Source organism: Sebastes umbrosus, chromosome 11, assembly GCF_015220745.1.
Source record: "Sebastes umbrosus isolate fSebUmb1 chromosome 11, fSebUmb1.pri, whole genome shotgun sequence".
In the NCBI taxonomy this organism is placed as follows: domain Eukaryota; kingdom Metazoa; phylum Chordata; class Actinopteri; order Perciformes; family Sebastidae; genus Sebastes; species Sebastes umbrosus.
This window is the reverse complement of record NC_051279.1, coordinates 27,831,679-27,857,548: the sequence shown is the minus strand read 5'-3', so window position 1 is coordinate 27,857,548 and position 25,870 is coordinate 27,831,679. Positions and strand designations below refer to the sequence as shown.

Genomic DNA, 25,870 nt, shown 5'->3' with positions numbered 1-25,870 from the left:
CGGAGGCATTATGTTTTGGGTTGTCCATTCGTCCGGATGTCTCTGGCCTGGAGGGAATTTCTTCAAATTGGGCACAAACATCCACTTGGACTCAAGGATGAACTGATTCGATTTTGGTGGTCAAAGATGAAGTTCACTGGGACCTTACGTCTGTCCCACTCTCGTGTTATCTCAGGAACACATTGAGGGAATTTCTTCAAATTTGGTACAAACGTCTACTTGGACTCAATTATGACAATTTCACACAAATGTCTAACAGGATAAAATGATGAAGTGATGACATTTTGGACAGACATGGATGTTAACTGCAACTTGACTGGTTGGCGGAGGCATACAACCACGAGACGGTAATTCTAGTTTTATGTTTTATTTGTTTTGTATGTTTATTTTTATGTAAAGCCCTTTGAATTGCGTCTGAAATGTGCTATATAAGTAAACTTACCTTATTTTTAAAGTGTTTGTTGTTGTAAGACTCATTTCAGCCACAAGAGGCTGAAATGGACCACTACCCCATGTCTAAATAGAACTAAAAGCATTCATGTGATCTTCCAGGTAAGTTTTAATTTGTCCATGCACTCTAAACACAAGTTAATTAACAATGATCCTGAATGTGAGGGAGCTGGAAAGGTGGAAAAAGACCCACACATGCCCATTGACTGTGTTAAGTTCAACAAAACAGACTAATACAGGAAGTTCATGTTGTCATGTTGTGCTTTTATTTTGGGAACCCCCTACTAATCACTCTCTCTCTCTTTGAGGTCTACTTCCGAGGGCGTGGTTTCATGGAGCACACACCTGAGAATTCAGGCACGTGGACTCTGACAGCTGATGTCAATTACCTTGTTAGGCTGAGCCAAGCAGGAAGACAGGGGGTATGGTGTTTTTTGTTTGGTAATTTTTCAGTTTATTATGCATTTTATGCATAAAATGTATTATTTTTTTAGTTTGTCAGCAGCTCTGCTGTCAGATTTCACTCCTCAGGGCTCTGATAATGGCATCAGGCACCCTCATCTGTTTGTTGCATGAAGTCTCTCCTTCCACTTTGGTTTTATGTCATGCTGCAGGCGCTCACACCCCCTGCAGTAAAACATGAGAGCCAGTCATGTCTGAGTGAGAGAGGAACTGCTTTGTTTGTGCGTTGACATGTTGTTATTTCACTCTTCACTAACTGTTATATCTGTTACTCTGTTTACTAGAGGAGCTGTGTTTACTGTCTGCTGACTTGACACTGCAGTCAGAGGAGACTGCAGAGACACGACGACACAGAGTAAAGCATCTTCTTTTCTTTTCTTTTTTTACAGATAATAAGAAGGGTTATGTTAGCCATAAAAGGTGCACATACTGTGTGGACCATATATCTCCATATTTGTCATGCATGTACACCCATGGGCCCTCATGCTGAGCCTGCCTCTATAATTTATTATCCACTTTTTATTTCACACACCAAGGTTGGTTTGAATGTGTTCAACATGGGTCAACTTGAAATGAACTCAAAATTCTGATTTCTTTCTTTAGTTTTATCGCATAGGTGGTTGCAGGTGGAGTGGTGTTTACACGGTCTGTGGGAGCTATGGCTGTGTCTTCAGGTTTGTCCAAATCCTACATATCATTTTATTCATGAACATTATGCAATTCTCAACTTTCCAGTGCTGTTGGTGTTGTCTTCTTTTTCTTCTTTGTGTTTTTTGGCAGATTGCAAAGCCAACTTTTAGGTGTATACTGCCACCTACCGTACTGGAGTATGTGAAATAGGATCTAGTTTACACTAGTCTGTAATACTATAAATGTAACTATTCTATAAAAGTTTTTTATTGTTGTATTTTAACTCTAATTATCAGTTGTGTTGCATGTTAAGATAGGTGCTTTTATTTGTCACACACTTGTAGATATGCAGCGCCAACGGATGACATCTGAGAAGAAGAGGAATGTTATACAAACCAACTGAGACAACATCTTCTCTGTGTTGAAGCTCTGAGGTAAGATATTTTTTCTCATTACCAGTTGCGATGTGTTTAATGTTGCTGGATAATGGAAGCATCCAACATATTTTAAATTCAGACATTAAAAAAGTCATTGTATAATACACCATTAAAAAATAATAGTTTAGTATGTTATTAAAAAATTCATAGTTTCATATGGCATAAAAATGTCATTGTATAATATGCGATAAAAAGTAATGATATATTGTATCATAAAAAAGTCATAAAAAATGTCAGTATGGTATCCCATAAATAATGTCATAGTACAGTATGTCGAAAAGTTTTATGAAAAAAAGTCATAGTATAGTGTGTCAAAAATTTCAGGATAAAAAGTCATAGTATAGTATGTCGAAACATTTCATGATGAAAAGGCATAGAAAAATGTCATCATAAAAAGTCATAGTCAAAAATTTAGTGAGAAACAGTCATAGTATAGTATGTCAAAAAATTTCATTAGAAAAAGTCATAGTAAAATGTCAAAAATTTAGTGAGAAACAGTCAGATTTCATGATGAAAAGGCGTAGTATAGTATGTCGAACAATTTCATAAAAAAAGTCATAGTTTAGTATGTTGAAAAAATTTGTGATAAAAAGTCATAGTAGTATGTTGAAAAATTTTATGGAAAAAAAGTCATAGTATAGTATGATGAATAATTTCATGAAAAACAGTCATTGTATAGTATGTTGAAAAATTTAGTGAGAAAAAGTCATGGTATAGTATGTTGAAAAATGTCATTGAAAAATGTCATTGAAAAAGTCATAGTATAGTATGTTTAAAAAATTGATGAAAGTCATAGTATAGTATGTCGAACAATTTCATAAAAAATGTTCAATCAATCTCCAAAACTTTTGAGTAAGAAGATACTTTAGAAAGTAAATTTACTAGTAGTAAATAAAATAGTTTACTAGTAGTAATAGTTCTTCAAGATATTATATTGTCTTGATTTTCTGTTCAAACAAATCATTCATACAAAATCCTATAAAAGAAGCTACAAAAATACAGAAATCCAATTGATTTTTATAACATTTATTAAATCAACACTGGATCACAACAGGTGTGTTACAGCGTGAAATGAATGTAGTCTGAGTTCAGTTGAAAAAACATTATAGACTTTATCAGGCAACTGTCTGTCGGGACATTTTAAACACTTGAATGAATACAAAACTTTAAACCCTCAGTACAAAAGATCAGACATGCTTTAAAAAGATTGGGGGTTCAATCTAGAGGGGATGTAAAGTGTACAACAAAGAGAGGTCTAGTGTATTGGGATGCTGTGTATCCCCTACATATCACACCGTGTCCTAACTGAATGCACCATATGTGCTGATTATTACATTATGCGAAGTTATTACACACCGTTTATATTGGCCTGTAACCCTATACAAGTGAACGGGGCAGCTGCTGTTTTTCTGGATAAAAAGCACTATAATGTCTACCTTTGTCAACCGATTTCAATGAGTTTTTTTCTATTTAAACGTTTATGATTTACGAGTGGTAACGTCAAGTTAACGTTACGATTTTTTTTTTTCTTTTCACTGCTTCTGGTCTGTCCTTCGATATGGTGGGATTCAATCAATTATTAGGTAATTATTAAAATGCGTACTATATCATTACACATTATCAACTGTTAATGTTACATCTTTACAAAATGTTTGCTTCCGTAACATCAGATAAGAACTAGCTAAGTTATTGTTAGCTAATCGATATAAGTTAATGTTAGCTTATTGATGTTCATATCTAACATGACATCGTGTTTAAAACATGAGTTGTACGATACATATTAAAAACAATATATGTCTAATATTGGAAACAATAAAACTGATGGCATGTCTTGGTTAACAATTACACTATTTAGGTTTTTTTTATTGCTGTATTATCACCTTTATTTCAATAAATTCAGATCATGACTAATATCATTATACTAATATTTATTGTTACCATTATTTATTTATGCACTACTATGTGCCTGTTATTCTGATTTCTCTTATTAGTAAGTACATAATAGTAATTGTAGTAGCAGTGTTAGGGGTAGCATATATCGATTGAAAGCATGATCGCTAAAACGGAGGAAGACATTTCATTGTACATTATATTATACGGAGACATCTCTACAACTATTAACCTTAAACAAGGAAAATATTATAACTATAATAACTATTGAAATTCTAAGTAACTGGAGACAAAACTTTATTTTTCTACTCCTTGTAGATCATAAACCTTTTAAATGTAATAACGACTCATTGAAATCGGTTGAGAAATGTAGACGTTATCGTGCCAGAAAAACGGCAGCTCCCCTGTTCACTTGTATAGGGCTACCCCTTGCCCTGTCCAATATGGCGCCCACATTGACATATCGCTGCAACAGGCTTAAGCGTCCAATGCAGTGTCTATGTATACAGTATATGTCTATGCTTAAATCAACGCAAACTGCGCCCGTGACCAATCCAGCAGCTGTAGTGAATTGTGTCTCTCATTACAGTAGTAATGTTGTCACTTGAATTTTGAAATCTAACACCCACTATGAAAAAGCCAAATACACGAAGAGAATAGAGCGTGTTTCCTCCCATTGTTTTGGAGAGATAGAAGGAGGAGGGGGTTATGGAACAGAAAACCACAAATTTTAGTGACTGATCCTTCGGAGTACATTCATACAGTAGACGACGAAGACGTGGTGAAGAAACTTGTTCATCCTCAGTTTTGGTCCGGAAAGGGAAACTCTGCACTCTCTCTGGGGAGGGGAAAAGAGAACAGAAGGACAACATAAGAGTTTGCATCACATACATGTGTGCCTACTTCCACAAAGTTTTGATGACTGAGTGCAAATTTAGGGAGCCAGCATATGATATAAATAATAATATATACTATATGACTTTTTATGGCATACAATATTATCGCATTTTAATTACATTTGTAATATGTTATTAAAAAAAAATTGTCAGACTATACTATGCCATACTCCAATCCAAAACAATAAAACACTAAGACCAATTTAAGACCAATAGGAAAGGAAAAATTATTAAAAAAGGCAACTCATGCCGAACCAAAATACTATACTATGACTGATTACTCTGGCATATCATACTATGATATTTGTATGACACTATGACTATATATATATATACACTATATGACTACATTATGATACTATATGACTCTTTTTTGACATACTGTATTTTTATGGCAGACTTTTTATATTAACAGTATATTATGGCATACTATACCTTGACCTTTTCTTGACATACTATGAATTGTATGACTTTTTCAACATACTATACTATGACTTTTATGACTTATGTTATGGCATACTATATTATGTTTTCTGAAATACTATACTACGACTTTTTATGGCAGTATATTATGATATTTTTATGGCTGACTTTTTTTGCCATACTATAGTATGCTGTTTTTATGACACTATATCATGACATTTGTTTTACTTTTTTTTAACATACTATATTTTTTACACTATACCAGGACTTGATTTTATGATTTAATTATGGCTCTTTCATGGCATATAATACTGTAATATTTTATGCCTATGACTTTTTATGGCATACTATACTATGACTTTTATTACTTTTTTTGACTTACCATATTACATTTTTTATGACTTTTTTTGGCATACTATGACATTTGTATTACTCTTTTTAGGCATACTAGTATGATGTTTTATGACACTATATTATTATTATGCTTTTTTATGGCTATGACTTTGACTCTTCTTTGACATACTATATTTGTATGGCACACTATACCTGGACTTTTTTTTATTAAACTATACTATGCCATTTTTATGATTTAATTATGGCTCTGTTATGACATACTATACTGTAGTATTTTATGGATATGACTTTTTTATGACTGTTACATTGTTATGATATACTATACTATGACTTTTTTATGACATCTTTTTTGGCTAACTGTAGTAAGATGCTTTTATGAGACTATATTATGACATTTTTATGACTTTTTTATTGACAGTATATTATGGCATTTCTATGAATTTATGGCATACTATATTACATTTTTATGACATTTTATGATTTAATTATGGCTCTGTCATGGCATAGTATACTGTGATATTGTATGCCTATGACTTTTTTATTATTATATGACATTGTTATGGCATACTACTTTGACTTTTTTTTAATGACATTTATATGGCAAACTATACTAGATTTTTTCGGCATACTATATTTACTGAAACAATAATCAAAGTATCAAGACAATATTTTTCCTTACTCTGAGTTTGTCCAGCATCCTCTGCTCATCTTAGATCTCTCGGAGGCGGCTGAGCCGCTTTTGATGAGCCTAACCTGTGTTTCTCCAGCTGCTCCCCCAGCGTTTTGTGGAAGAAGGAGACCCCCCCCCCCCCAAAAAAAAAACACATTACAGATATACAATCATTCAAATATCATGTCATTTGACTGTTGCAATTTCCAGATATTTACAGACAGTGTTTTTCAGGTCCACCACTCCTCACCTTGACGTCCTCGTCTCCATCCAGTCAGCTGCCCCTCCCCCAACACCTTGTGTCTTTTCTCTGAGAACCAACAAAGAAGACAAATGAGCTCTTTAAATCGTCTGTAATGTCAGCCTCAGGTATTGTGAAGTTCTGGACATCAGAGATAATAATATTCCTAGGAAGTGTAAATTACATTGAATGATGTCTGAATGTCCATGTCTATTACAAACCATATCCTATAATTTCATGAATTTAAAATATTTTGTACACTTTCAATATTCAACAACTTTAACCACAACACAGCTGGTAATGAGAAAAAATACCCTACCTCAACTTCAGCAATTTCAATTTGTTTTGTTGTTAATTGATCATTTTAATTAAGCTTGTGTGAAAGTGTGTGAAACGACCTATTTCTGTGATATAAGGATCCAGCGTCTGCCTACAAGTATAGGAATGATAGTCATACTTTGTGGCCAATTGTATCACGTTAAAAAAAGAGAATTTTCTTTCACAAAATATGTTGTCCCACCAGTGGTAGAAGATCTAATGGGAGAGGAGTGGATGTGACTTTATTTGGATAGTGATTTGTCTGTTTGTTTTTTAGTCTTTGGCATTGGCACACACTCAGACCTCTCCAATTATGCGTAATTTGAGTACAGCTGGCACAGTGTGCACTGGCACTGTAACTTCACTTATTATTCATGTCTACCAACATGGCATGTTGTGTGTAATATGCACCAGAATTATTCCAGTAATCACAATGCTATAATGAAATGGGTTACAGACCAAACAGTGGGTTAATTAGCCACCATAGAAACTATCAATAACCACAAATCTTTAAATCACTGAGTAAACTGATGCAATAACTACTGTAACGTATTTCAGTCTTCACATTACCTTCAGCTCTAGCCAGCATTACTCATGGTGGTGTCACGCTCTAATCGCTCCCCAGAACAACACAACTAGGAACATCAATCTTATTTTTACAATGTGTGATTTGAATAAATATCTGAGATTCAATCATCATTTTTGTTTTTCTCTTGTATTATGGTGATATAACTATTTATACCTTCATGTTACATCACTGTAGTGTACATATTCTGATAACCCAGTTTGTCCTGAAAAAGAAATGTAAGTATTATGATTTTACAGTGTTGAGTGTTATATATGCATTATTACAAAAGGAGACCAGGAGGAGCAAAAATAAGAAAGAATGTTCTTGCCTGAGATATAAATAAAGGTATGGAAGTTGCAATGGTGTTTGTATTTTATTCAATTATTATACTTCTTATCTTATAAGTTGTAGCAAATTACATAGAGAATGAATGCAGAGTTTGGAACTGAGAATAAGTTAAAAACTAAAAAGAATTTCAAAAATCTTTATAAAGTGGTAACAGTATCTATTATAGTGGAGCTTTGAGTGTCTAGTTTAAACATTGTAAGAGCTGATACATTTGGAAATCTGGAGTTATAATTGTATTTTTGATAAATCTCCAAAAGTATGAAAGTGATTAAAGCAGTTTATTTTTGCATATTTTGCTACATATTAACATGAAAAAATGCATTTTACTCCTCACTTTACTACACTACCTTTTGTACAGTTTGTAAAAGTAACTTTCTTCTAAAAGGGTGCTGTGTGAAATTTCCGCATGTGACAACAATGTATTTTAAAGCGTCTTGGCTCTGGTGTTATAATAAATACATATTTTGATATTCATATTGCTTAAAGGTGTAGGGCGGATATCAGGGCTGGTAGTGCAAATTTGAAATAAACCTAAGATGATAAATGATAGGTGAAAATTGTAATGATATTAAGTAGATATTTTTGTTACGACCATCATCATCAAAATTAAGTTCTACCTCGAGTAGGGGTATCTGAAAAACTAAAGCCCTTTTGAGGTTTTGTGCCTGTACTGTTTACCCCCACCTTTAAAATCCCATTAAGACACTATTTGCACTGTGCTTCATTTTGTTCTTCATTCACTATAGGCTTTATAACCAACTCCTGCGTTTCATTTACACGGCCACACAGTGTGGGCTCAGACTAACTCCTGTACAGAACATTGAAGCTTAATGGACAGGCTGGAGTAGCTGTTTTGGCCAGAGTTCTACATAATGTGATAGATCTGACATGTGGAGGTTGGTTGGTTTGACGATGCTTTGGCTGTGACTGCCAGGTAATATTGGAGCCTTGGAAATTTAGCTTGGATTTTACTGTGGGAACGGCTAATGTCATTTCATTGTTTTGGTTTCCTACATTTAGTCTTGCTGTTAGCGGAGAGCAGTCAAAAGTGATGGATATGGGAGTTTTACTGAGCCCTGGGGGACAAAGGGAGGTGTGTGTGTGTGTGTGCGTGTGTGTGTACCTGAGGTTGTGGAGAACGAGGATTCCAGCTGACTTTGTCTCCTCAGCAGCATCTCCTCTCTCTTCAGGGCCACCATGTACTTGGAGTAGGACCACGACATCTGAGGGAACATTTCCAGAAATCCAGTCAAATGTAACGTGATTAGACAAAATGGTTCAAGAAGGCCAGTGATTCCCAAACTCGAGAGATCTGAGTTCTTCTCAGGCATCTGCAGTGGGAAGTGGTACTTGGGAAATTTGGTTTGGTACATAGTGGTCCGTGTCTGAAATGGTCTGAAAGGTTTGGGAACCTCTGAATTCAGCGATCGAGTTTCTACTTTATAGTCTGTGGTTGGAACTGATGAGGCCTTGTTTGGACATCATGCTGTAATTGAATTTATCTTCATCACTGCAGTATTTATGCCTCTGCGCCAGCCGTAGCCGTTTTCAGGTTGTCTGTCCATTCGCCGTCCCTTTTTTTTAAAATTTATTTATTTGGCACAAATGTCCACTTGGACTCATGAATGAACTTATTAGATTTTGTAGACAAAGGTCACTGTGACCTCACAAAACACATTTTTGGCCATAACTCAAGAATTCAAATGCCAATTATGACAATTTCAAACAAATGTCTAACAGGATAAAATGATGAATTGAAGACATTTTGGACAGACCTGGATGTAAATTGCAACTTGACTTGTTTGGCGGAGGGATACAACCGCGAGGGGGTTATTCTAGTTATTTTAATATGTTATAAAAAGGATATCATTTAATTTGGTTCGTCTCCCTTCATATGATACATTTTACACAAACACATCTTCAGCTCTACATTCATTCCGCATTAGGAACATGAGACTGCTCCTTACCGGCTGTGTGGGACTCTGCACTCGGCTCTGTTTCCTCGACTGTTTTTTTCCACTTCTTCTTTCTTGTTCTTCTTTTACATCATCTTCGTCATCCGTGTCCTCCTCCTCATCTCTAAAACTGGACTCTGGCCTCTCCAGCTCTTCCTGAACAAGAGAGGTCAGACTGAATTTCTTTTTTACTTTCTCTTTTCTCACCACTATTGCAGTACAGTTAGTAGGTTGTATAATCACATTATCCCTCAGTATTGACCGTTTTCTCACCTGAGCTGTCTTCCTTCTCTCCTCCTCCTCCTCCTCCTCCTCCTCCTCCTCTTTTCTCCTCTGCCTCCGTACTCTGGCTGTGTGTTTGACTCGTTTGTCCTGCAGTAGAGGAAGAAGCTGCTCCTCTTGGACACTGCTGCTCAGCTCTTGAAACTCGGGCCAAAACTTCAGCAATGCACTGAACACCGACATCTACATACACAGAGTAAAGGGACATAACTGCAGCCTAAATACTGGAAGGAAATACAACACAAACCATACTCTACCATAAGACACACACACACACACACACACACACACACACACACACACACACACACACACACACACACACACACACACACACACACACACACACACACACACACACACACACACACACACACACACACACACACACACACACACACACACACACACACACACACACACACACACACACACACACACACACACACACACACACACACACACACACACACACACACACACACACACACACACACACACACACACACACACACACACACACACACACGCTACCTGTGCCTCTCTGAAGATGTAAGGACCCAACTCATGGCGTTTCTCCAGAACGTGCTGGGCCTGTTCAGGAGGGATGTCTATCTGCAGAGCCGGGGGCATGGAGGAGTTGATAAAACAGTTAATGATGGTGGAGATCTTCTGCTGGATGGTGGCCTCATCACTGTGGGAGTGACAGAGGTTCTGTATACAGGAAGAGAGGGGACAGAGGATCAATAAAATGTGTGGTAGGAACTATTTTCTAAGTTCCCACTGCTCCTGAAATGTTTGGAATATCACTGGAATGGATATTCCAATTTTTTGCTATGAGATAAGCCAAAGAGGTTAAAGACTACATATTTTCTCTATTCGCTTCTTACTATAAGCAATGAGATCTTACATGAACACACTATTTTCTTCCAGTTTTTGTAATTTCACATGAGTGATTTCTGTATTTGTGTTTTTTTCCGTGCTCTTCTCACTGATTTAAAGTGGGTCTCAGTTGGAAAAAGTTGATGTCACATACTTCTGTGCAGCAATCAGGTTTTAACAACGTTTGAATCAAATTCTAATGGTGGTTTGCTTATGTTTCCAGGTCACTGTAAAACAAACCTGATCAAATCACACCCACATAGTCCTGATGAAGCAGATTGAGTGGTAATTTGGTTGCTTATTTAGTCATGAATATGTAATGTTACAGAGAAATTATTTATTATTTATTAATTCTAATAGAAGTGAAACCAGAAGTGAAAAATTATTAATTCACAATCAACAATTTTATTTACTTTAATTCGGCACCTTTCTAAAAGTTCTGTGGATGTATTATTTCTAGGGATGTCAATCAATTAAAATATTTAATTGCGATTAAGCAGATTGTCCATAGTTAATCGCCAACTAATCGCACATTTTTTTATCTGTTCAAAATGTAGTCTACCTTTAGGGGAGATTTGTCAAATATTTAATTCTCTTATCAACATGGGAGTGGGCAAATATGCTGCTTTATACAAATATATGTATATGCTTATTATTGGAAATCAATTAACAACACAAAACAATGACAAATATTGTCCAGAAACCCTCACAGGTACTGCATTTAGCATAAAACAATATGCTCAAATCATAACATTGCGAACTGCAGCCCAACAGGCAACAACAGCTGTCAGTGTGTCAGTGTGCTGACTTGACTGTGACTTGCCCCAAAACTGCATGTTATTATCATAAAGTGGGCATGTCTGTAAAGGGGAGACTCGTGGGTACCCATAAAACCCATTTACATTCACATATCTTGAGGTCAGAGGTCAAATGGCCATTCCAGTTTTTCCTCGCCAAAATTTAGTGTAAGTTTAGATTGTTATTTACATGGTTGGTACCAATGGATTCCTCAGGTTTTTCCAGTTTCATAAGATGCCAGTATCTTCACTCTAGCTTTAAAACAAGTTGTTTTACTGTGTTAAAGAAATTAGTGCCGTTAAAAACGAATTTGCGCTAACGCGTTATTATCAAGTTAACTTTGACAGCCCTAATTATTTCAAAAAACATTTGTCTTCATAAAAATGTTACCAATAACACCTTTAAAGTATTCCTTAGATTATTTTTCAATTTCCTTTCAGTGTAATATGGATGGACCCAGGAAAGATGAGAGAAATAGGAATGTCAAAGACCAGATGATGTTACAGGCACACTATGTGACCCACCAGCACATCATCCTCCAGGTATTTTTGTTTCTTTTTACCTTGTATCTCTGCACCTCCAGCCAGAAGAGCACGTCATTTTCTAGGAAGTCTCCCTTCAGAGAGGCAAAGTGCTGGAACTGCATACAAGTGGCAGGGTTGAGTAGGATCCGTCGAAACAGGAGGATCTCTTTGGAGGAACTCATCCACAAGCCCTCAGCCTGCAGGGGCGCACAGCAGAGCAATGTTAGGTTTGTAAGGACACTGTAATCCCTCAGGTATAGATAAAATACATATAATCTACTACTCATGTATAAACATTATAACAAAACCTTATATATGTGAACAGTGGTAGAAGATACAGTACAGTGTGCTCCTGAACAATAGCGGTAAAAATGATCCGTGACCTATGAGCTACAGTCTGAGCTCACAGAAAACTGAGATAATGATACTCTCCTTTATTTGGAGAACCTGCTCTGCCAATGATGAGATAATGATCATAAAGACCATAGTCACAATCATGTATGGAAAACTCCTTCCTGTAATCATCCTGCTTAAAATGTGAAATGTTCATGTTTTATATCTGTTTTCTGCTGTGGAGCTGAGATGAGAGGACGGGAACTGAGCTGCATGGAAACACACTCCAAACACTATTAAAGGAAGGTTAGTAATGCTGATGCTTTAATCTTATTTATCCTGGATCCAATTTGGGAAAACTAACCACAAGGCCAAAATGGTGTTTGACAAAGCCAGAGCTCGACGCCAAGTCATGAACTAAATCACACATGCTTTCGGGCCAGGAAATGCCTTATTTCTCTCCATTCAAAATATCCAGCTTCCCCGGAGGATTTCTCCTTACCTTCCAGGCTTCTCTCCTCGTTCTGCGTCGACGGTAGACGTGTTGTGAGAGCCGGTCTGCTGCTTGGGGCTACCACACACAGAAACACACACACATACAGAGGTCAAAAGTCAGAAACTGAGTACACAAGGACCAACAGAGACACTGAACACCTCTCGAACCTCTCTGCTCTGCACTCTGCTGCTCTTTATCCCTGGCAGTAACTAAAGCTCTCCTTCTCCTCTTCTACGAATTAACCTTCCCTCAGTCTTTATTTCCTCTGATCTTTTTCCTCTCCTCTTAGAGTGATCTTTACCTCTCTGATGTCATCTCCCACCTCCATCCTCCTCTTCTCGTCTCCTCCTCCAGCATGTAACGCTAAACTATGTCTACCTCTCATTAGTTAATGAGAGGATCCTTGTGACCAAACATGGTAAACTTGATAACATAATGAGGCAGAGCAGGGGAATGTTTGGTTTATGTGTTACCACCTGATGAGGCAACCTGAGAGAGCGACTGGACCACGACGGCGTTTAGTGGTTTCTAACATAGCAGAGCCACTAATGTGCTCTTATGTCTGTCCACTCTCAAGGCCATACTATTTATGGCGAGTACAATTAATACAAGTATGCCAGTCAGGGTTGGCAATGGGTCCAAATTTCTTCCACTTTTTCAGTTCTGTGACCACAAACAATAAAAAATGGAATCCAGAGTAAGAAATCAAACCAACATAAGTATTAATTTCTGCACATGTCAAATATCCTGCTCAATAAATGTCTGTTACTTATAGAAAGGCTGAGAATAGTTATAAATAAGGCTGTCAATCGATTAAAATATTTAATTGCGATTAATCGCATGATTGTCCATGATTCATTTCAAATTAGTCACACATTTATATGTTCAAAATGTACCTTAAAGGAAGATTTGTCAAGTATTTAATACTCTTATCAACATGGGAGTGGGCAAATATGCCGCTTTATGCAAGTGTTATGTATATATTTATCGTTGGAAATCAAAAAACAACACAAAACAATGACAAATATTGTCCAGAAACCCTCACAGATACTGCATTTAGCATAAGAAATATGCTCAAATCATAACAGGGCAAACTGCAGCCCAACAGGCAACAACAGCTGTCAGTGTGTTAGTGTGTTGACTTGACTATTACTTACCCCAAACTGCATGTGATTATCATAAAGTGGGCATGTGTGTAAAGGGGAGACTCGTGGGTACCCATAGAACCCATTTTCATTCACATATCTTGAGGTCAGAAGTCAAGGGACCCCTTTGAAAATGGCCATGCCAGTTTTTCCTCGCCAAAATTTAGCGCAAGTTTGGAGCGTTACTTAGCGTCCTTCGTGACAAGCTAGTATGACAGGACATGGATTCCTTAGGTTTTCCAGTATCTTCATTCTAGCTTTAAAACTGAGCCCGCTACAACCTAAAAATCGCATGTTGTGTTAAAGAAATAAGTGGCGTTAAAACAAAATTTCCGTTAAGGCACTATTAGCAGTTTAACTTTCACAGAACCAGTTCAAAGGTAACAAAATCCCTTTTTCCAGCCTTTATGCTAAGCTAAACTAAGCTACTTGACTGTGGCCATATATTGAAGAGACAGGGAGTGGTATCAATATTCTCATTTAATTCTTGGCAAAAAAAGCCTATTTCCCAAAAATGTCAAACTATTTCTTTATGTGCTTTCAGTAATTTCTGTTCTGAGTCGTGATAGTGTTTATAAGAATCAGGATGTTCACCTTTGGTTTGTGTTTCATTCGCTCTGTGAACTCTGCTGTGGACAGGAACAGAGGCAGCCATTTGTTCTCAATGTGATTCCTGACGATGTCCTGGATCTCCACAACGACTGGGTTCGAGAGACATTCTAGTGTCAGACGTTCCAGACCACCTGCCAGACGCAATATCTACACACATAAAAAGCAAAGGCAGTCAAATACACAGTAGAGGCAGATGGTTGCGTGTGTGTTAATATGTTTGATATGAACGCTAAAGATGTCTAACAACATGAAAAACATATGAGGATGAGGACAGACTCAGAAAAAAAGCAACCCGCAGTGGGAAACCCGACCGAAAACTCCTCTCCTTCCTGACTCCTGCTGTGCTCTTCATCATTCCCACAATCCCTCTGTTCCCTTCATCTCCCCCCTGTCTGCTTTCTGTCCTCATACATCGATCTGGCCATGTCTCCCTATTTATATCTCTTTTATATTTTCTCTCATCTCACTATGCACGCACACAGCCACGCATGCACACATACACTCACACAAAGGCCGCAGAAATGAGAACCAGTCGTGCCATTGGAGTGGGAGTCGGTAGATGAAAGGAGGCCAATCTGTGACTGGATGACTGAGTGATTGAAAGAGTGAAGGGCCAAAGCAGTAAAGCTGTCAGTCTCTCTACATCGCTCACGCAGACGAGAACCAACGCTGAGATGCAAGAGCGGCAGCCAGACCCAATCCTACAGAGTTAGAAGCACTAGAACTGGCATCTTCACTCAAACGCACAGTTACAATCATTATTTTGATGGTATTTATGAGATGAGGGTGACAAATGACAATTTACCAGAGTTGAATTCATGTCAACAAGTACACTGTAGGTTTCTCTCTTAACCCAGTATGCTTCAAGAACACTCTGAAATCAGGGTTCTTCATGTCCATTACTTTAATATTCCCAACCAGGGGTAGCTTGCCAGTTTTCGGCATTGGGAAAAAATTGTAGCTAATCTTATCAAATAGAGAGAAAAACCTGGACACTGTCTGTTGTGATTGAGTTTGTGAACACTAGTTAGCAAGCTAGCAGAGAAGTCTGAACAGTGAGCTAAAACTGCTCAGACCAATCTGTTAATGTTGAAATAGATAACGTACACTAACAATGTTCCGTACAGATGACCTTTTTTCGCTGATCGCTGAATAAATACCTCCAGGTCGCGCATAAAATGTATGTGTGTCGCCATTTGTTCCTGTAAGTTTTCAGTAAGTTTGCGAGGTGAAATGGGCATTTTTAACATCAATGGCGCGCACTGACCGCTCGGCACTGCAGCAGCAACTCTCTCAACACAGACGCTGTTATTTTGACATTTAAAATTTCCATTAATCACCGCTGAAATCATGTTATGCGCTCTGTACGGAACACCATTAAGATTAACGATCTTTTGTACACAAGTGGAGGCGTTACTTTTCCCCACTTTTCTCAAAAACTATTGGTCCAAAGGACATCAATCAAAGTGTAGACTGTCTAATTTATATATAGTATGTCTATGGTCTAATGGATATTCCCCGGAGAATGAGCAACACAAACATGCTGGCCTGGCTCTTAACAACAGAGGAGTGCTACCTGGTGTGGCACTGAAGGGCCAAAAGTGTACGGAACACTGTTAGTCTATGTTAGCTAAAAGTAATTAGATAAAATAATGACTATACAGTTCAAATAGTTAAGTAATGAATAAATAGTACATATGGCTAAAAGTAATGGATAAATAATTCAAATGGCTAAAAGTAATGGATAAATTGTTGAAATAGATAGTTAAAAGTAGTTAAGTATCAGATAAACGATTGAAACAGTTAACCCGATAAATATTTGAAATAGCTAGCACTGAATTCATCGGATAAATGGTTGAAATAGTCACAGTGTTACACATTTGAAATAGTTAGCAACAGTTATCCTATAACACATATAAAATTACTCTTTTCTGTGACCGTATCATAAATACTACAAAGCAACCATCTCTTGTGTCCCGAAAGAGAAAATCAGGCTCACTGCTTCGTGTCCCATCTACTCATTCTAGCTCTACGCAGCATGCCCTTCTGCAGTAATCCTAGAATCCAGAAACCTAATCTCAGACTATAAATGTCAGAAGAAATTTCATCCTACTGTCATTGTTACTGGAGCTAGTCTTTTTAGTCTCTCTGGATCCAAACCACACTCTTCTCCTTCTTCTCGTTTTAATTCTAACCATGTCCTCTCATTCCCCGTTTCCCACCGACACCCTGCTGTCAGAGCTGTCAGCATGAAATCTGTAGGATGCCAAAGAAGGGGAGATGGGGAATTGTGTGAGAGCCGCAGCAGCCTCTGTTTATCACATCTGGATGTTGAGCCCCAGCTGGAGCTCACATCCCATTTTTGGATTGTCATGTCATGGGCACTATGTTTCTGCTGCTGTCTCTAATGTTTTCCCAGGAAGTTGACAATCAATATCAATGAAGATGTGACTATACCAAAATGGGTAAAATGGGTTTCCCCAATAAAGCTGAACATATTGTTATTTAAACCATGTGACTGAGCGACGTACATCATTCTGTTGCTCTGTTGTGGCGGGGCTGTCGGAGCCAAAGAAGTACTTCCTGTTGAGGTATTTGGTTGCAATGTGAGTCGATCTCTCCTGTCTGACAGCCTTGTCTTTCTGAGGAGTCCTCCTGTACTGCTCCAGATCCAGCCAGCATGTCAGATGGATGCTGAGCGGAAACACACATGTTCAGAACAACCATGTTATTTGTGCATTAACTTCCGTGCACTGTATACATCCTGCAAACAATACACTTTCTGTCCATTTTCATACGGTCTTCATTTCATTTTAATATGAATATGGTGCACATGTGCATGTCAGGCACTGTGTAATGTTGTTAATATATTGTATTAACATATTTAGGTAAAGTGGGGGAAATAAGTACGGAAGCCCTGAGAGGCAAAGAGAAGAAGAAACACTGGTGAACCTTTTTCTAAGTTGAATCTAAATTGTTTTCTCTGCTCTGTTTATGACTGAAGAACAAGTGAATAAAGGATTTGCCCGGATCATTTTTCTAAGTTACTTTTTTTTTAATCTGTGAAACCGGTGGGGAGGGTAATTTTGCCAGATGGAAAAAAAATAATAATAATAATAATGATCATCTTCATCATTTTTCTAGGTCACTTTTCTGTGAAAACTTTTTTTTTTTTTCAGGGTAATTTTTCAATGTTTCTTGCTGTAATACTCATTTCGGCCACAAGGGGCTGAAGTGCCAAAATGTGCTCTAAACACAAGGTACATACTGTATATTGTGTGTTAGCAAGCTATGCTACATTACCGTCATGTCTTTCTTTTGGCTAGAATTGTATTTCAATCAGTGTTAATCCGCCGTTAGAGAAAACGTGAACGCTTGTCAAAGAAAACTTGTTTTCACGGATGAAAAAAAACTAATTAAAAAAATTATCCTGGCAAAACAGATGAAAACAAATTAAGGAATTTAGATAGATTATCCCAGTAAAACCTTTTTCTCACCTGTTCTTAAATCAAAAACACGGGAGAGTAAAGAATTTAGGTCAGACTTAGAAGATGGACCGCCAGAATTTTTTTTTTCCTGTCAGGGCTTCCGTACATGATAAGTCTGTAAAAAGGACAACAATCTCATATACTGTACGAACTGTGTGATTATACTGCCTACCTGGCATCCTGATTCTGTAGGAAGGACATAAAGTGCCCGATCTCATGGCGGTGACGAAGTAGGGAACCTAGACGGTAGCCTTGATAATTTGGAGACACAGTGGACCAAGAGTCAGACGCCCGGGGGCCCTTTGAGAAGGGAGTCGAAGGTTTAATAGGAGGGGGAAACAGCATGGACCTGCACTGCTCCACCTGTAGAGGAGAGACCGCAACAGAAGGGCGAGAATAAGTGAGATGGAGCAAGAAACAGAAAAACAAGGGGTGGTATAAAACTCTTATGACGTCATTGTAATTGGCACGTTCAGGCCAAGTAATATAGTCTTGGACCAGTAGATACTAACATTGTTACTAAGCAATACATAAATACTGGAGAGACGCCATTTTCACATAGTTGACATTAGCTGTTTTATGCTCACAGGTGTGTTTATTGGCTAATAAATGAGGACCAACATTTTATAATTCTGTGGAACTCGTGGATGCTGGCTGACCTGTTTCAGTCGACGCTCTGATTCCTCGTACAGACTCTGGAGTTCCCTGTACTCCCGACTGTCGACGCAACGCACCTCCTCCTGCACACACACCTGGACACACACACAGACAAAGCCAATTAGAGCTGCAATGATTAGTTGATTAACCAATTAGTCAATGAAAAGAACATTAATCTGCAACTATTTTGATAATCAATTTAATACTTGAGTAATTTTCCAAGCAGCAATGCCAGACATTTTATGGTCCCTGAAAATGTGCTGCCTTTCTTGGATTCTTGCATTATATTACATTGAATATTGGATTGTTGGTCGGACAAAACAATACAACAAAGAGAGAAAATAATCTATAGATTAGCCTCTTAGGGAACCTTAGACTCAAAACAATAACTCTAATCAATTTGATCTTTACAATATTCATGGATGCACCAACAATCAATATTATTAGACATTTAATTTAGGGCTGCACAATTAATTGAAATTTTAACAAAATGCATTATGGCCTACTGCAATTTTCAAATCGTAGGATGAGGAGGAAATTGCAATATTTGTTTATGGCGAAATGTGCATCAAAATACCATTTTAAATTAATTATTGTGGTGCTACAGAAATGTCCTCCAACACCATATATTCTACAGACTTAAGAAAACATCTTTGTTTGGTACAGATCCCCACAAAAAAAATCATTCACTATCATTCCCCCTAATATTGCAAATCATATCGCAACTCCAATATCAGTCAAAATAATCACAATTAGATATTTTTCAAAATCATGCAGCCCTAATTTCATTGTGCATTTTTGTGGGAAACCCTCTTTCCTCAGTGGGGACAGATGTCTGCGTTTATCATTATATTGTAATGCTGTGTATCCACTTGAAAGACAATTTCTACAATCAGTAGACCTCTGTGCCAGTTACTTAAGGAGAACCACCTCCTCCAGGTAAAAGGGAAGTGAATTAAACTGTGGATGTACTGTGGTTACCTTCTGGAAGGACTCTGTGTCCCTGCTGACCAGCAGTGTCCATGGCTCCAGCAGGACGTTCAGTGTGTGTTCCTCAACCTTGTCAAACAGCTCCTCAAAAGCAGGCATCAGTTGGTCGTACACCTCCCTTCTGATCTCCTCATCAACCCCGACGCTCCTCCTGGCCGAGATGGAGAGATATGTGGAGTAAAGGAGCTGAGGAGAGAGGAGAGGAGAGGAAAAGAGAAGAGAAGAGAAGAGAAGAACATAAAAATGTCATCACTTCAGAGACGTTTCTCCTCACAACCGCCATCACTTCCATCATCACCACTGTTCGGTGCTCTCATACACAATATTCACTATCTCTCATCACTGCTGCCATCACACCACATAAATGTCACTCATTTAACCCTCTTGGCCACGGCGCGATGGAAAGACCATCTAAATGTCATTCCTTTGGTGAACTAAAGGTTAACTGAAGGAAAATAGATTTCACTGTGAGGTATTCTGGACCAGAGTGCTCAGCTTTCCTCCCTGGTCCAGCTGTAGTCAGACAGGGTGGTTCTGGGTGACTGGACTGGCGCAGAGCTGGGGGGGTCTGACTCACTAGTTTTTTATGGCTGTTTAAATTTCTCTACTTAGTGAGATGAGAACAGGTATGGCAGGCCAAGAGAGCACGTAAACAAGAGCAGGTGTGTGTGAAATTGTTATACTCAATCTGTTTCATCGCCGTTTGATGACTTTGTATTTTATTACTGGTCGACTCTCTGCAAATTGAATTTATCGTGATTCATGATTTTTCCTGGCGTTCTTTCTAAAACGGGCCTCTTTATCTCTCTGGATATTGTATTCCTTTGTATGAAGTGTTTTAATTTGAGTTTTAAATTAGCCATATAACTTATTTTTGTTCCACAGAAAACACACAGATACACAAATGTACCTATTTTTTATTTCTTGAAATTAGTTTGATGTTGCACAGTTGGCCTTGGCAGCAAAATGTAATCTAAGAAACCTAAGAATAAAAAAAATCATGAAATGAAATAATGAACAATTTAATGACTGGAATAGTGTGTTGCTATTTTTTGGCTAAAGGAAAATGAAGTTATCCTTAGAGGGGAGTGTTTTGTGATGGGAAAATCCCTACATCTGCTGAACTAGCCTGAACTCAACTCTGAGTCAGACATCTTATCAAATCCACTGCAAACTGCGAAAACACACATACTGCCTAACTAACACAACACACTTAACATTTCATTTATTTGTAATATAGAGGAAAATACTTTATGGATTCTTGCTTTGTAGACAAAAGAAACTGCTTCATTCTCCTCTATTTAGATTTTTATATTATTGATTTGCTTATGCTTCCAAATTGCGGTGTTAATGACAGCGTTAAATAGCCAACTCTCTATCACACTACCTCATGGAGTGTACATACGGTATTTAAAATAGGGCTGTCAATCGATTAAAATGTTTATTTGTGATTAATCGCATGATTGTCCATAGTTAATCGCGATTTTTTTATCAATTCAAAATCAACCTTAAAGGGAGATTTGCTTGCTTATTATTATTGGAAATCAATTCACAACATAAAACAATGACAGACATTGTCCAGAAACCCTCACAGGTACTGCATTTAGCATAAAAAATATGCTCAAATCATAACATGGTAAACTGCAGCCCAACAGGCAACAACAGCTGTCAGTGTGTCAGTGTGCTGACTTGACTATGACTTGCCCCAAACTGCATGTGATTATCATAAAGTGTGCATGTCTGTAAAGGGGAGACTCGTGGTCGGTACCAATAGAACCCATTTTGTATGGCGCACATTTTCCCCCGGGCTGCGCGCCCCACACAGTTTGAGAACCGCTGCCCTACCCGCATGGCACACGGGAGAAGTTTCAGTTGGTTGCAATCTGCAACCTCACTGCTAGAGGCCGCCAAAGATCCTACACAATGCTCCTTTAACTTGGTGTGAGATGAACGTAGAAAACCCCCCAAGTGAGACCTTTAGCAGAACAACTTCGGTCTTCTTCTTGTGTGTGTGCTGACCTGTGCCTCTCTCTGTACTCTGTAGGGATCTAGTCCGTCCTGATAGAAGAGCTCATGGTAGTGCTGCAGGTCGGTCCAAAAGTTAACTGCATTCCCCCACAGCTGAGACAAAAAAAGAACCTCAGTAACCGTCATCATGGACTGTCTTTATCACATCGACTTAAAAAAAGTGATCAATTACATTTCAATGTTCAATGCTGATTAAATGTGATGGACTTTACAGAATAAAAGTGCAAACAATCCAGTAGCTGCTATAGTACCTGGTTTCCAGATTGTTCACAGAAGTTTGTGAAGTATAAGCCGGCATACGAGTCAACACAAAGAGCCTGTAACATCTTCTCCATTCTTCTGCTGTCCAGTAACTGACTTCTGCTAGAATATATCTGATGAAATACATACACAGAGGAGAACACTTTTAACACAATGAATCAACACTTCTGTGCATACTTTCAATATGCAGCAATTGCTCTTTATGCTGGTGTAATTGATTTATCATCCAGGTCATTGTCATTGTTTTTCTTGTACAACAGCTGAGGGCTGTGGGTGGGAGAGGGTCAGTAATCTGTGTATTTTTCAGAATTTGTTGTATGTTATTTAATGCTGTTTTCGTTTGTATGTGTTTCATAATTTAGTATTTGTGTCTGTAGGACCCCCTCGAAAATGAGATGCTACATCTCAAGGGGCTATCCTTTCAATAAATTCAACTCTAACACAAAGATTTATTAAAAAAACAAACAAACATAAAACTACGGCTGCAACGATATGCTGCAATATTTTCATTACTGCTTAATCGGACAATTCAACGATTCATCGTTTAGTCACTACAAAAAGCAAAAATAGTGAAAAATGACCCATGAAAATTTACCAGTGCCCAAATAAAAACATCTTAAATTGCTTGTTTTTTTCCAACCAACAGTCCAGAATCCAAAGATACTCAGTTTATGATGATATAAAACAGAGAAATGCAGCAAACCTTCAGGAGAAGCTGGAAATTAATGTTTGCCATTTTTGTTTGATAGATGATTTATAATATAATGATACTGATTTCCCATCAATGGAATGACTGATGAATCCACTAATTGTTTTGGCCCAATTTAAAATTATAGCAACGAAAACGCCTCAGAGGAAAGGAAAATTAACCGCATGTCAGGCAGTGATCCCACCTGCTGCCACTGAAAGTACAAGGTGGACAACCCAGACAGCAAAGAGCTCCATTGCTGCTTCAGAGGGTTCTCTTCCCCACCGTAAAACATTTATGCACCAAGTGGTATCATGTCCTAATGCTCCTACCTGTGTATGGAGAGCATGGGGGGACTGGAGCAGGCAGGTGTCAGGGCAGAGGGGAGGCAGGCCCATAGAGTCATGGTGGGGCTGTATGTCTGATAGAGAGCTAACACACCAGTCTGTCCACGGCTCTAGATGAGGGGAGTCATCACGGTCTTCCTGAACACACTCGGACGTCCTGAACCGAGGAACCCTGTGGGTGAAGGGGAGAGAGAATTACCAAGGACATTTAAACAAATTCTTAACTTTTCAAAGGGGTCCCTTGACCTCTGACCTCAAGATATGTGAATGAAAATGGGTTCTATGGGTACCCACGAGTCTCCCCTTTACAGACATGCCCACTTTATGATAATCACATGTAGTTTTGGGCAAGTCATAGTCAAGTCAGCACACTGACAGCTGTTGTTGCCTGTTGGGCTGCAGTTTGCCATGTTTATGATATGAGCATATTTTTTATGCTAAATGCAGTACCTGTGAGGGTTTCTGGACAATATTTGTCATTGTTTTGTTAATTGATTTTCCAATAATAAATATATACATATATTTGCATAAAGCAGCATATTTGCCCACTCCCATGTTGATAAGAGTATTAAATACTTGACAAATCTCCCTTTAAGGTACATTTTGAACAGACTAAAAAATGTGTGATTAATCTTGATTAGCTATGGACAATCATGCGATTCAATATTTTAATCGATGACAGCCCTAGTATGGACACAAACACTCTATAAATAAACACTGCACAAATACAGAATCTATGGTTAACATCATTGAACTTGAATACTGTGAATTATTGAATCTCACCAGTAGTGGAGCAGAGACTCCATGAGGAGGGGCTGAACTGAGTGCAGTTTCTCCTCCGTCCAGCAGGGGGAGGTATTCAGTCCCAGTCTGGAGAGCAGCTCCACATTGAGACTGCTCTGGCTGCTGCTCAGCAGGTACCGGCTCCTCATTAGGACCAAATACCTGATTCAAATACCACATTACATTACCTTTTTTTTTTTTTTAAAGCTGCAGTTTTCATGCAAAGTGTTGTGAGTTCATTATGAAATCTTGACATTTAAAGAGAGGCTGTTAGCTTTTGTATCAACAGTAAAAAGACCAATTTAGTTCTCCAGAATAACAGGAAGTGAGTTTCATCATAATGTTTACCTATTCTTCCGCTCTCTTTTCTGTGTAGCTTTCAGTCTCTCTATATCCATCCAGAGATTAAGCAGTTTCTCTCCTGGCATTCCTCGCAAAAACACCTTCAACTCATCCAAGCCTGGTCTGTCGCCATGGCAACAGGTACCATGGCAACACATATCAAGGATATTACCCTGGTGTGTGCTTCTCCTCCCCACCTCCCTATTCTTGTTAAACCACTCTGTCTTTTCTTCCACTCCACTCCGCCTCTCGCTTTCTTGACCTTTCTCTTTTTCCCCTCCCAACCTTTCTGTACCCCCGTCAGCCGAATGCTGGCGGACTTCACATTCACAGGATCTGTCCGTGCTGTTGGTGCAATTTGTCTGGTCTCCTGACTCGCTGAAACAGTCAGATGCGTCTGCTTGGCTCTGACCATCCATCACGTACAGTGCATTGTTAAGCACCTGTTTAACCACTTGGGCAGCCAGGTAGTCCAGCTGTACTTCAGAAGACTCTGTGAGCTCCTCTGAGTCCTCTGTGAAGCAGAGGCTTAACTCTGTTTGTGAGCTCTGGAGTTCCTGGGGTTTCTCACTTTTAGGGTTAGAGGAGGAGGACAAAGACAAAAAGGTACATGGGCTCTCTGGCTCAAAACAGCTGGAGACACATCTGGATGATTCACTGCATTTTGTGTTATGTTCCTTCTGGCAGGGTTCTGGTAGACATGCAACGTTGTGCATCATTGACCCTGAACAGTAAGAAAAGAGGAAAAAAAAGAACTTGGACTTAACTAGACTTCAGCCTGCACATATATACAGTAAACATTAGGGCTGTCAAAGTTAACACAATATTAATGCGATAACGCGTTAACGCAAATTAATTTTAACGCCACTAATTTCTTTAACGAATTTACACAACTTGTGATTTTTAGGATGTAGTGGGCTCAGTTTTAAAGCTAGAGTGAAGATTTTACACTACTTTTTGAAGAGGAAAAACTGGCATGGACATTTTCAACGGGGTCCCTTGACCTCTGACCTCCAGATATTTGAATGAAAATGGGTTCTATGGGTACCCACGAGTCTCCCTTTACAGACATGCCCACTTTATGATAATCACATGCATGTTTTGGGCAAGTCATAGTCAAGTCAGCACACTGACAGCTGTTTGCCATGTTATGATTTGAGCATTTTTTTATGCTAAATGCAGTACCTGTGAGGGTTTCTGGACAGTGTTTGTCATTGTTTTGTGTTGATAACAGATTTACAATAATAAATATATACATACATTTGCATAAAGCAGCATTATTTGCCCACTCCCATGTTGATAAGAGTCTTAAATACTCGACAAATCTCCCTTTAAGGTACATTTTGAACAGATAAAAAATGAGATTAATTTGCGATTAATCACGATTAACTATGGACAATCATGCTATTAATTGCGATTAAATATTTGAATCGACTGACAGCCCTAGTAAACATATATGTGTCAATGGAAACTCACAGGTGTATATATACCTTGTTTTGCTGAAATCTTCTCTTGGGAATGTGAGCATGTTAGGACCTTTAGTGCTTTGTTATTTTCCTGGTCAAATTTGGA

At 38.2% G+C, this 25,870-nt stretch overlaps 1 protein-coding gene and 1 long non-coding RNA gene across 3 annotated transcripts; one reads left to right on the top strand and one right to left on the bottom strand.

The window, feature by feature from the left end:
• Window positions 1–979: 979 nt before the first annotated feature.
• Window positions 980–6,354, top strand: LOC119496280. Its single transcript, XR_005208679.1, has 4 exons — window positions 980–1,267; window positions 1,516–1,586; window positions 1,887–1,976; window positions 6,256–6,354. It is a non-coding gene; the product is annotated as an uncharacterized LOC119496280 (long non-coding RNA).
• LOC119496279 (regulator of G-protein signaling 22) lies at window positions 4,460–25,017 on the bottom strand. 2 transcript variants are annotated; one of them, XM_037783454.1, is made up of 19 exons: window positions 24,305–25,017; window positions 23,957–24,118; window positions 23,159–23,345; window positions 22,129–22,251; window positions 21,869–21,970; window positions 19,841–20,035; window positions 18,862–18,954; window positions 18,375–18,565; window positions 17,246–17,408; window positions 14,697–14,861; window positions 12,964–13,032; window positions 12,167–12,325; window positions 10,459–10,638; window positions 9,916–10,107; window positions 9,655–9,798; window positions 8,811–8,910; window positions 6,463–6,522; window positions 6,222–6,309; window positions 4,460–4,707 (listed from the first exon to the last, which is right to left on the bottom strand). In XM_037783454.1, the coding sequence occupies exons 1-19, from the start codon at window positions 25,015–25,017 to the stop codon at window positions 4,671–4,673; spliced, it is 3,123 nt and encodes a 1,040-aa protein (XP_037639382.1). In that variant the 3' UTR covers window positions 4,460–4,670. The 2 variants fall into 2 exon arrangements, with proteins under 2 accessions (XP_037639382.1, XP_037639383.1); XM_037783455.1 differs by lacking the exons at window positions 4,460–4,707; window positions 6,222–6,309 and adding an exon at window positions 7,514–7,562 and having other exon boundaries at window positions 6,452–6,522.
• Between the last annotated feature and the right edge of the window lie 853 nt (window positions 25,018–25,870).